The sequence below is a fragment of the Juglans microcarpa x Juglans regia genome, chromosome 6S (genome assembly GCF_004785595.1).
Source record: "Juglans microcarpa x Juglans regia isolate MS1-56 chromosome 6S, Jm3101_v1.0, whole genome shotgun sequence".
Taxonomy (NCBI): Eukaryota; Viridiplantae; Streptophyta; class Magnoliopsida; order Fagales; family Juglandaceae; genus Juglans; species Juglans microcarpa x Juglans regia.
Window position 1 is genome coordinate 15,042,810 of NC_054605.1, and position 12,449 is coordinate 15,055,258.

General features: G+C 36.0%; 1 protein-coding gene across 1 annotated transcript; it reads left to right on the top strand.

Annotated features, from left to right (window-relative positions):
* Positions 1-1,062: 1,062 nt before the first annotated feature.
* LOC121237047 (ras-related protein RABH1b-like) lies at positions 1,063-11,095 on the top strand. The gene is made up of 6 exons (XM_041133600.1): positions 1,063-1,441; positions 8,252-8,322; positions 8,811-8,899; positions 9,165-9,276; positions 10,367-10,457; positions 10,666-11,095. Exons 1-6 carry the CDS (start codon positions 1,325-1,327, stop codon positions 10,810-10,812), a joined length of 627 nt encoding a protein of 208 aa, XP_040989534.1. The 5' UTR covers positions 1,063-1,324; the 3' UTR covers positions 10,813-11,095.
* The last annotated feature ends 1,354 nt before the right edge of the window (positions 11,096-12,449 follow it).

Consider the following 12,449-nt stretch of genomic DNA (forward strand, 5'->3'; position numbering starts at 1 on the left):
AACTCAATAAATACTTAACTCAAACTATCTCATCACTATTTATATATCATTTTACTATTATTCACAAAATTCTCATTCCATTCCTTAAGTATCCCCTTAATGAAATAACGTCCATGTGCGGTTCATTCCTATCTTCAAAATATAAAAAAAATGTCTGTGGATAAAATAATTGAAAGTATTATGCGTTTGGATGTTGAGATTATCTCAGATGATTTAAATTAATTTATAAATAGTAATATTTTGTGAGTTCCATTGAGATGTATCTGAATACAAATATGTTAAGATATGTTTTAAATGTATGAAATAGGTTGAGATTAATTTAAATTTTTTTATAAAAAGTTGAAAAAGTAATAAGTCTTATTAATGACTGAGTTGAGATGAATTTAACAACCAAATCTAAAAGATTGACCCTCATCCTTCAATTGGAATTAGATTTAAGTGAAATATAAGGTCCCGTTTTGATAGTGAGATGAGATGAGATGAAAGTTTAAAATTGAATAAAATATTATTAGAATAATATTCTTGTTTTGGGATTTAAAAAAGTTAAATTATTTATTATATTTTGTATGAGAATTTAAAAAAATTGTAATAATAAGATGAGATGAAATAAAATCGTTTCTGTATCTAAATAGAGCTTAAATATAATTTATTTTTATAGTTCATATTGTTTTGGTGTAACTTTTTAAGAGTGTATTTGTATGGAATCTACACCACATGACATTAAGAAAGCTGTTCTCAAGCTCATGGGATGGGATCGGATGGAGGATAGTTTGGTGCTTATTGACTCAAAAGCATAATTTTTTCCCTTGATTTCAATGGACTAATTTAAAAGGGAAATGATTAGTGGGCTTTAATTTTAAATAAAAATCAATTTTATTTAGAAAAATTTTATTATCATCCTTATACACCATATATCGTATATATATATATTTTTTATTCAATATGTAATATATAGAAAGAATACAAAAAATAACATAAAAATAAAAATAAAAATAAAAGGAAGTGTGGCCGAGTGGCAAAACTTATTTTAACGTTGATTGAATACAGCTTGCAATTCATTTCTTCCCTTTCACGTCTCGCCAAGAAAATGGACTGGCATTGGCATATGACCCGAGCCAGGCCGAACGAGTGACAACTCGGCCATAAATTTCACTCGTTTACATATTATTTCTCTACATTCTTTCAGTTTATTCACCAAGACTCTATTCAGATCAAAGATCAAACCCAACAAAAACCAATCCTTTAGAATTGTTTACACAAACCGAGTTTTTGATAACCAAAATTCTCTCTCTCTCTCTCTCTCTGTGATTTCCATAAAAGAGAAATGGCACCAGTGTCAGCTCTAGCAAAGTACAAACTGGTGTTCTTGGGGGACCAGTCAGTGGGCAAGACCAGCATCATCACCCGCTTCATGTACGACAAGTTCGACAACACCTATCAGGTTAGCTCCAAAACCATCAGATCCCTCTTTTGAATTTATCAGATTACAGTTTGTTCTGTGTTTCTGCCCCCTGATCGAACGTACAACTTAGTCTCTTCGCTGTTTGATCTATTTGTTGCTAGCTTCCTGCATTTCTCGTTTCTAGCTTTCTGGGTCTAGCTCTGTTTGCTTTGTTATTTCTTTGTTTTTGAATTGAAGTACATGTCATGTATTGTTGCTTGTTTGTAAGAGTTTATAGATCATCAAGGTTTAATTGGGTTCGTTAGTTCGTTTCTCGTGAACCTATTATCGATCCCAATGTATTAAAAACAAATAAACTGTGTAGAGTTGTAAAGAAAAAGTTTCTTTCCTTGTCGTCTTTCATTGAATACAGAGTGGGTATTTATATACATCAAGTGATAACAATATGTCAGAATTACAAGTGATAAATTGACACATATACAACAGATTTATTCTAGAGAATTCAGGCTTGGCACGTCCTTTGCATGTGCAGATGAGGTGCATTTCTTTGTGCTGTTAATACGCCCCTGTGAGCCAAGCATATCTGGAAGAATAGTGAGGCTCGATCTCAATGTTGAAAATCTGGTAGTGGACAATGGTTTTGTAAATATATCAGCAAGTTGATCTTTACTTGATAGAAATGAAACTTGAAGTCCCTTTGCTTGAATACGATCCCGAACAAAGTGATAGTCAATGTCAACATGTTTGGTACGGGAGTGCATTACTGGATTCATGGAGAGGTAAGTGGCCCCCAAATTGTCACAATAAAGAGTAGGGGGTTTTGTTAAAAATATTCCTAACTCAGATAGGAGTGATTGCAGCCACAATAATTCACAAGTAGCATGAGCTAGTGCCTTATATTCTGCCTCCGTACTTGATCTAGCTATGGTTGATTGCTTCTTTGAACTCCATGAAACCAAGTTCTTGCCATAAAAAACACAGTAACCACCAGTTGATTTTATGTCGTCTGGACAGCCAGCCCAGTCTGCATCGGTGTAAGCAGCCAGAGAAAGAGAAGAAATGGGAGAATGTGTAATCCAGAGACCATAGTCCAATGTGTGTTTTAGATACCGTAAAATTCTTTTTAACACTTTGCCAATGAGATAAACATGGGGCATGCATAAATTGGCACACACGATTGACAGAGAATGCAAGATCTGGCCTTGTAAACAATAAATACTGCAAGCTTCCCATAATACTTCTATAAAAGGAGGGGTCTTCTACAGAGGTCGAATCAAAGGCAGATAACTTGGTGGAAAGGGACATAGGACTGCCGACAGGCTTGCAATTCAACATGTTTGTCCGTTTGAGTAATTCCAAAATGTATTTCTTTTGAGATAACTTCAGTCCAGTGCTGGTACGATTACATTCAATTCCCAAAAAATAATGTAAAGACCCCAGGTCTTTAAGCGGAAAATCAGTACTTAAAACAGAAATGATGTGTTTTAGAACATCCGAATTAGAGCCAGTAAGCACTATATCATCCACATATACCAAAAAATATACAACCACAGAGTTATGCCAATAGATAAACAACGATGAATTGGATTTGCAAACAATAAAGCCCAGTTCAAGTAACCGAGAACTCAACCGTGCATACCAGGCTCTTGGAGCCTGTTTAAGGCCATATAAAGCTTTGTTGAGCTTGCAGACATAATGAGGAAATTGAGGGTGTACAAACCCAGGTGGCTGAGTCATAAAGACTTGTTCATCAAGTGTCCCATGCAAAAATGCATTTTGGACGTCTAATTGTTGTATCGGCCAGGCAGAAGAAATTGCTATTGATAGAACTAACCTGATTGAAGTGGGTTTCACCATAGGACTGAAGGTTTCGTTGTAATCCAAGCCCTCAAGTTGACTGTAGCCCTTGGCTACCAGTCTGGCTTTCCTCCTTTCAATAGAACCATTTGACAGAAGCTTGGTTTTGAATATCCATCTACAACCAACAAGATTTTGATTTGAAGCAGGGGGAACCAAGGACCACGTGTTGGTGGACATGAGTGCATCGAATTCCAGCTGCATCGCGTGTCTCCATTCTGAAAATTTTGAAGCTTCGGTGACAAATTTTGGTTCATCTGGGATGATGGTCACATGAGCTCGAGGTAGAGGCCAAGAAATGGTACCATCCGCTCGTATTTTGGGACAGGTTGTATTTGATTTGGCTCTGGTTTGCATAGGGTGAATATTTGGAAATAGTTGCTCGATGGGTAGAGAAACGGCTGGAGAAGATGAGTGATTTTGTGCCCTAGGAGAAGCAGAGGGTTGACTGGATTCGAAGGAGAGAGTTTCGGATGATGGGCTTGTTTCTGAAGTGCCGAAAGGATGATTTGTTTTAATGGGTTTTGGATTATCGCTACAGGTGGGAGTGATATGAGTAGGGAGTGGAAGAATTAATTGGGCCAGGGCTGTGTGATGATGAATCAATGGTTTGTGAATTGTTGCTACGGGTGGGAGTGATATGAGTAGGAGTGGAAGAATTAAGTGGGCTTGGGTCGTGAGGTAAAGAATTAATTGTATGTGGACTTGAGTTGGCAACGGGCAAGAAAATGGAGTTATGTTGTTAGGACCCAGGATTGAAAGGTAACGAGTTTGGTAGTGGAGTCATGTGCAATGGAGTGGACTTATTTTGAGTGGGTGGGTTTGTGGAGGACAGAGAGAAGGGGAATGTGTTTTCATCAAATAACACATCCCTGGAAATATACATTCTGGCAATGGGAACATGAAAACAAAGATAACCATGATGAGAGGAGCTATAACCAAGAAATACACACGGAAGAGATCGAAAATTAATCTTGTTTTTATTATATGGCCGAAGATTAGGCCAGCATTGACACCCAAATGTCTTTAGAAACATGTAATCTAGCTTTTGATGAAATAGAACTTCAAAGGGTGACTTATTGCTTAAAACTGGAGTTGGAAGTCTATTAATTAGAAAAACAGCTATGACAAAGGCATCTGACTAAAATGAATGAGGTATTGAGGAATGTGAAAGGAGTGCAAGTCCGGTCTTGACAATATGACGGTGCTTTCTTTCCACCGAACCATTTTGTGAGTGTGCATATGGACAGGAAATTCTATGAGAAATACCAAAGGATTGCAACGCATTATTAAGAGCTCTAAATTCTCCACCCCAATCAGATTGTAGTGCTCGAATTTTTGTATTAAAAAGAAGTTCTACATTACGTTTAAAGGAAAGAAAGACTGTGACTACATCGGATTTACACTTTAATGGAAAAATCCAAGTAAATCGACTGTAGTCATCTACAAAGGAAAGATAAAATCTAAAACCACCACGAGATAACATTGGTGCAGGCCCCCATACGTCTGAATACAGAAGTTGAAGAGGAGCTTCTGATCTTGATGAAGACTGACCATAAGGAAGTTGGTGGATTTTGGCTTTGCAACAGAAGGAGCATAGACCAGGTGGAGATGATGATTTAGTAGGAAGACCGACTTGAGAAACTATTTTATGAACGAGTTGCATGGACGGATGACCTAGCCGAATGTGTCATTGGAAAGCAGAGACACGTTCACCAACATGAGCTTGAAGAGATGGAGGACTTGATGGAAAGACATACATGCCATCTTTAGCATGGCCTTGGAGAAGGACTTTCTTGGTGTGGGAATCCTTTACACAGAAAAAGGAAGAATGAAATTCAAAAAATGCACAATTATCTTCACAAAACTTTCTAACAGAAATTAAATTTTTAGAAATTAAAGGAACATGATAGAGTTTGGAGAGAAGAAAATTGCCATTGGTGGAAGGAAGTGTTGAAGTGCCAACATGATGAATTGGAAGGCAAGTACCGTCGCCTACACGAACTTGTTCTTCACCTGTGTACTTAGATGGATTTAGAGAAAGGTTAGAAAAATCATGAGTAAAATGATGTGTGGCAGCGGAATCGGGGTACCAAGTGTTATCAACGTGAGGTGATGGTGTTTGAGTGTAATGGGGACCAGAGGTGAAATTAGCTAAGAGAGAGGGTGGTGGAGGTGATTGAAAATTGTAGTTAAAACGATGGTAACAGGTATCGGCTGTGTGTCCTTGTTTGTGACAAACTTGGTAAGTGGGTTTATGTGGGAAAAAGTTTGGTGGGAAGGGAGAAGAACGTCCTCCATGTCTGCCTCGACCTCGACCTCTGTAACCACCCCTACCACGAGATGGACCTCTGCCTCGAGAAGCATTATGACCAGATTGCTTTTGAGTATTGTTAGCAGAAAACTCAGGTGAAGTTGTAAGAGTGGTATGCTGATGATTTAGCTGAGACTCATGAGTGAGTAAATGACTATAAACTTGTGCAGGATTCAGAGGATCAGCACGGGTAGTAATCGAAGTCACAACAGAATCGTAGTCTGTCTCCAAGCCAGCCAAGAGAAAGGTAATGAAATCAGTGGAGGAGATAGTTTTACCAGCCATGGCAAGGGTATCTTGAAGGAGCTTGGCACGTTGATAATATTCAACAATGGAGTCCGAACCCTTTTTAAGGGTAGTAAGCTGCATTTGAACTTGCATAATGCGGGCTTGAGAATTTGTAGCAAACAAATCTACAAGAACATCCCATATTTCTCTGGAAGTGGATGCTTGTAGAACATGTGCTATCAAAGGGTCAGATAAGGAGGAGATAAGGATGCTCATGACTGCTTGGTCATTGCCAAGCAAGAAACTCAGGTGTAATTTGCTGAGTACTTTTATCAAGCATTTGAGGGGCAAGAATAGTCCCATCAAGATACCCGAATAAGTTTTGTCCTTTGAGGTAAGGCATGATTTGTGCCTTCCACAAAAGATAATTATCATGAGTTAATTTCACTGTGATGGAAGAGGTAAGAGTAACATTTGGAGAGGCATTGCTGTTTTGAGGAGTGACAGAACGTTTAGGAGTTTCAGCCATGGAAGAAAGCTTTTAAGCTTGGACTGAAAAACCGCCAGAAACAATGGACGTGAGTCCTAGAAGGCTCTGGATACCATATTAAAAACAAATAAACTGAGTAGAATTGTAAAGAAAAAGTTTCTTTCCTTGTCGTCTTTCATTGAATACAGAGTGGGTATTTATATACATCAAGTGATAACAATATGTCAGAATTACAAGTGATAAATTGACACATATACAACAGATTTATTCTAGAGAATTTAGGCTTGGCACGTCCTTTGCATGTGCAGATGAGGTGCATTTCTTTGTGCTGTTAATACAATGGAGAGGTAAAAGTTATGATGCGAACTGAATTTTGACCGATGACTATTTTTGGGCACATAAGGATACGTACATCACGATGATGGATGTGAAAGGTTCTAGCCAAGCATAACCATTAAGCGACAACTGAAGGGTCTATAAGGGCTTCATTTGAGGCTCTTCTTGAGATATTGATAAATCTTTACAATGGTTAAATTATTTGATGGAATTAAACGTTCAAAGTAATGTACATTACTGCATCTTTCATCGGAAAAACAAAGACAATCAAAATGACAATGGATGCCTCAGGTAGTCATAGTTCTGTTGCCAGGATGCGTGAACGTGATAAAAAAATTTACCAAATTGCTGATGTTGGAACGGATGAGTGTCCATAAAGAGCATTTTATATGACAAGTTAATGAATTCCTGAAAATTTGGAGGTAGCTTCAACTTTGAATGAGATTCTTTTAGTCAGATCTATAGTGTAGACACTAGTTCTATTACGCATATTATCTTGCAATAATGTGTACCTTCTGCAGTAAGGCCTGGTTTGGATATTGAGACAAGATGAGATGATCTGTGAATAATAGTTAAATGGTTTGTGAATAAAAGTGAATGGTTTGAGTTGAGATATTTTATGGGGTTTTGGAAAAGGAGAGAAAAAAAGTTAAATAAAAATATTATAAAGTTAAAATATTGTTAGAATATTATTTTTTAATATTATTTTTGTTTTGAGATTTAAAAATTTTGAATTATTTTTTGTATTTTGTTTGGAAGTCTGAGAAAATTGTAATGATTAGGTAATGAGTAGATGAAAAATTTAAAAATTTGAAATTGGAAAATATTTGTGTATGTGGTGTTTGGATATTGAGATAAGATGTGATGAGATAGATGAAATGGAAGACTTTTGCTATCCAAACCAGGCCTAAAGCTGCCCTTCTCAGCCAGGAACATAACATGTTAAGAGACGTATTTTTAATAACTTTCTGAACAAACCCTAGGGTTGGCTCAAGTGGTGACAGGCTTGGTCTTGGTGGTATGCTCCTTCCAGGTCTAAGGTTTGAACCCTTGGGTGCAGAAAATTTATAGGGGTCACATCCACTCAATGAAAAAGCCATTGATTTACCTGATCCATGTGGTGGGATGCGTTACACAGGTCCAGGGTTTAACTGCGTAAAAAGACACATTGTGTTTGCACGGTCTCCGGGATTCCTTGTCATAAAAAAATAACTTTCTGACCACTTTCATGGCCATTTCACAATTTCAAAGGTACGTGACATGACATAGGATAAACCATACTAGAAATGCTCCTTTTGAGCTTGTAATTTTTCAATAAATGGTTGGTTATATGTGCATGATGGCCATTAAAATTACCATAGTTTTGCATATGGTAGCTGGTGGTGCTGATCAGTGTGACATCATAGTGCTTTTGTGCTTTGCAATCTCCATTTGTTGTATTCTCCAAATATTTAAGCTCAGTCTGCAGACATAAACCCTATTTTGTCATTGCTGTTTTTTTTTTTCCTTTTTTTTCACATTTTTTTAATTGAGGTGGCCATTTTTTCGTTTGCAAAATTTTATTTTGTGAACTTCCTCGCTGTTGTTTAGTTAGAGTCAAACTAATTTTTATTCTGATTATCAGGCTACAATTGGTATTGATTTTCTATCAAAAACTATGTATCTTGAGGACCGAACTGTTCGGCTGCAATTATCGTAAGGTTTGGCACCTCAATATATTCTACACTAACTCATACGTTAGTGAGAGCTTTATTATGTTTCTCGTTTTACTTGGGCTTCATAGTTTGCTCTTATACAAGAAGTAAGCTAACCTTTTGATCAAAATAGGGGTTAAATAATAATAACATTAATAATAATAGCAACAACAGTAATAACGTCAATACTAATAATAATCTGCTGAGCTCACTGGGTAAAGGTGTGACGACGGATGGAGGATTACCAACATTAAATATTTCAATATACCATTTGGAAAGTTTTGCTAAATGTAAAGGATAATGCTCCATTCAAATCTTATACCACTTATATGCCATACTAGATGTTTGTTCCAACAGCCGCTAACTTGATCTTGTGCTTTCATCTTGACTAAGAGAAGGCTAAAAGGGTTGTACTATGCTTGGTGGATATGACTGTAAACAAATCATGTTGATTGCAAAACATCACTAGTGATCTTGCTTTATCTGCAGGGATACCGCTGGACAGGAAAGATTCAGAAGTCTCATTCCAAGCTACATTAGGGATTCATCTGTTGCGGTTATAGTGTATGATGTTGCGAGTATGTATTTTGAATTTTGACTTCCAGTTAGTTATTTGCTTTATTCCAAGTTATTTATTCCTGCTAGTATTCTATTATTATTATCTTTTGGATTTCAAGAATGATCAAGTCCCTGATGTGGTACTTGCATCATATGCACTCTCATGGTATTAGCAGCATCCCGCATTCCTTCTCAGTCTCTGTTGATATTGGTCATGTTTTTGCTTAGTTGATTGACCCTGTTTCCAGAATGCTTAATGGAATGTTGACTACTTCTATGATTTAGGCCGGCAAACTTTCCTAAACACTTCAAAGTGGATTGAAGAGGTGCGCACTGAGAGGGGCAGTGATGTCATCATTGTCCTTGTTGGGAACAAAACCGACCTTGTGGAGAAGAGGTAATAGTTTATTAATCGGTAGATGGTTTATATTGCATATGCTTGATTAAAGTCAAATGTTTGACTACACTGGGTTCATATGAACTTTCTATGGTAGTGTACCTGTTATAGCATGTAGCTTAACTGATAAAATTAGGGAGCAGATACGATTTGGGGCTTAGAATGTTGTCAATAGAATTTTTATATTGGAATATTAGTTGAATTTGTTCCCCTGATACATCGACATCAATAACCTAGGATAACTAGGAAATTGAATAATGCTGTCTTCAGTTTATATATTTGTATATATGGTGCAGCACTCTATAGACATTAATGGGCTTCATTTGAATGATTTTCGTGTATCTTTTTTCTCTTTCTAGATACTTGCCTCTCTTGTATACTTCTGTATTTGGATTGTGTCCTTTTCACTTTTAATGAAATTTTTAGTGCTTATCAAAAAGCAAAAATTATATCTGGTGGGCAGAGGTTATGGATGTATCATAATTTTAGGTCTTCAGTAAATTTGGGGAGAATTATCACGATTTGAATTCGTGGTGAGTTTTAATGATTCTAAGATTTGTTAGAAGTTGCTGGAAGTTAGGACATATTTTGCTTAAGTTTTCTAAACTGTGATTGCTGGGGTGGGCCCGCCACTGGCTACCTTCAAGGGCCCTAACAGACAAATTTGTCTGTTGCATTTTGCGGAAGGGGCAAAATCACAACTACTCATAGCTTACTGTAACACTTCAAGACAGATCGATCTTTAGGAGATCATTGCTTACTCCTCAGTGGCCCATATGAATCCCGTAGCACTCCAAAATTGTCATAGTTGAGTGAGACCCAAGACATTCTTTCCATGCTTAAGTCGGAACTACTCTTGCCAGACATCATAAGTTTTATGTAGGTATTGTTTCCTCTCTAAGTACGATATCTCGTGTGAGATATACCCACCATCTGGGGCAGTTCAACATCTCTTGGTTGAGATTTATTGATGCATTGCCCAAAACGCATCAATGGGTCTTTTATATTTTACTTATGATACCTTGTTGGTCAATCTTGGTGTTCAGCCTTAGATTTCACTCACAATAATCTCCTGGGCATTATTCCACAGGCAAGTTTCGATAGAGGAAGGAGAAGCCAAAGCTCGTGAGCTAAATGTCATGTTTATTGAAACCAGCGCAAAAGCTGGCTTCAACATAAAGGTATATGCCTGGCTTAGTGTCCTCTCTTCATGCATCAATTGCAACTGTCTTTAGATGTTCATTCAAGTTGCTTTAATTTTGGTGTTCTACTGTTTTGATGAATCTCAGAAAGAGTAGTGTCCATTAATCAGATGCAACCAATTTTAGCTTTGAAGCTTTTGTAATTTTTTTTCGTTTGAGTTCATTGTGCTGATGAACTTCTGTCCAGGCACTGTTTCGGAAAATTGCTGCTGCCTTACCGGGAATGGAGACACTCTCTTCAACAAAGCAAGAAGACATGGTTGATGTGAACCTGAGGTCTACTGGTGGTGGTGCATCACAGTCCCAGCCCCAGTCAAGTGGATGCTATTGTTGAAAATTGTGCTCTATTTCTTGCCTTTTGGTTTTCAACCATCTTTGCTCCTGATCTGTAAAGTTTTCGAAGATTTCCTTTTCCTTCAATGTACTTGTCGTGGGTACAATCTTTCAAACGCCTTGCTTTTGATACTCTCTTAGGGAATACATGGGTCTGACTGAAGAGCTAGGAAGTAGAACTATGATTGTGGAATATGTTATGTCAATTAGATGGCCGTAATCTGTGAGATGTGTAGAAAACTATACTGACTTGAATAGATTTTTGTATTCACCCATTTCTGCTATATATACTGAGTACAGTCTAAACTGTTTTTTCGCTTGTAGACTTTTTGTAAGCATTTTGTTAAATAGTGGGTCCTATTAATTAAAAATAGTTTTTTTTTATTATTTTAAGGTGGGGTTTACTCTTTTACAAAGACTTACATTTGTCTATTGAAATTTGTACAAATCATTTCTCATCGAGACATAGATTTATATAGTTTTTCTTGGGACTTGTAAATATATTCTTTATCAATTATTTTGGTCATGAGAGCTCGCACCTTACGTATTCATCACTGACCAGTTTTTATTTTTTTATTTTATTTTGGATGTATTTTTGGTTCATCTCAAAGTCTGTGCATTAGTGTAGGTGATGATCCTGCAGTACATGTTTTGATAGAACTTGAGCTCGTGGCATACAACACTACGTAATTTTCTTCGTCTTTGCACTAAATTACACTAGCAAGCATGATCAAATTATGAATCCTGTTTATAAATGTTACACTAAATACAATCTTGGTTTTCCACTAAATTGTATCCCTTAATTAATCCAACAAAAGAGCTCTCTTACTTATAAATTGGTGAATAGATGTATTGTTTGTCGTAAAATCATGTCATAAAAAATTAGGTCTCGTTTGGATGATGAGATAATTTTAGACGAAAGTTAAAAGTTGAATAAAATATTGTTAAAATATTATTTTTTAATATTATTATTGTTTTGAGACTAAAAAAATTGAATTGTTTATTATATTTTATGTGAAAATTTAAAAAAGTTATAATGATAAGATGAGATAGGATGAAACCATTGTTTTTTTTTTTTTTTTTACTTAGTGATTAAGAAAATATTTTTTAATAATATTATGTATTTTTTTTAAAAAATATTTATAATGATTAAAAAAATATATGAAAAAAAATAATTATGTTTGTCTTTTCGGTGGGTTCTCGGGCTATAGCAGTACTCGAACTCTACCATAACTCTACCATACAAGACATGAATGAGTAAAGCTGTGCTCAAGCTAAAGATCGGGGGGAGCGTAATCCTGTTTTATGCTAATATAGATTTAAAAGAGTCAAGAATTGTTGGCATATGATTCCATTTTTTATTTAAAAAATTTAGGTTAAAAGAGTGGGACTATTATACCGTTTCATTCTTATCGTTGACGTATCGTTCAGTGGTTTTTTTTTTTTTTTATATTTTTTTAATATATTTAAATATTTTTAAAAAATAAAAAAATATAATAATATATTTAAAATTACTTTCTTAATCATTAAATAAAAAAAAATTTTTTTGACAAGTGATCAAATGGAGCGGTGAGAGGCATACTAATCTTATTCTAACGTAAAAATGGAAAGAAATAACAGGATTTTAGTAACTGTTGT

Excerpts from the sequence above, each read along its gene's own strand:
- LOC121237047 (XM_041133600.1), top strand. The coding sequence starts at position 1,325 with ATGGCACCAGTGTCAGCTCTAGCAAAGTACAAACTGGTGTTCTTGGGG. Across the intron at positions 8,323-8,810 it reads ACTGTTCGGCTGCAATTATC|GGATACCGCTGGACAGGAAA; the intron begins GTAAGGTTTGGC and ends CTTTATCTGCAG. Across the intron at positions 10,458-10,665 it reads AAGCTGGCTTCAACATAAAG|GCACTGTTTCGGAAAATTGC; the intron begins GTATATGCCTGG and ends ACTTCTGTCCAG.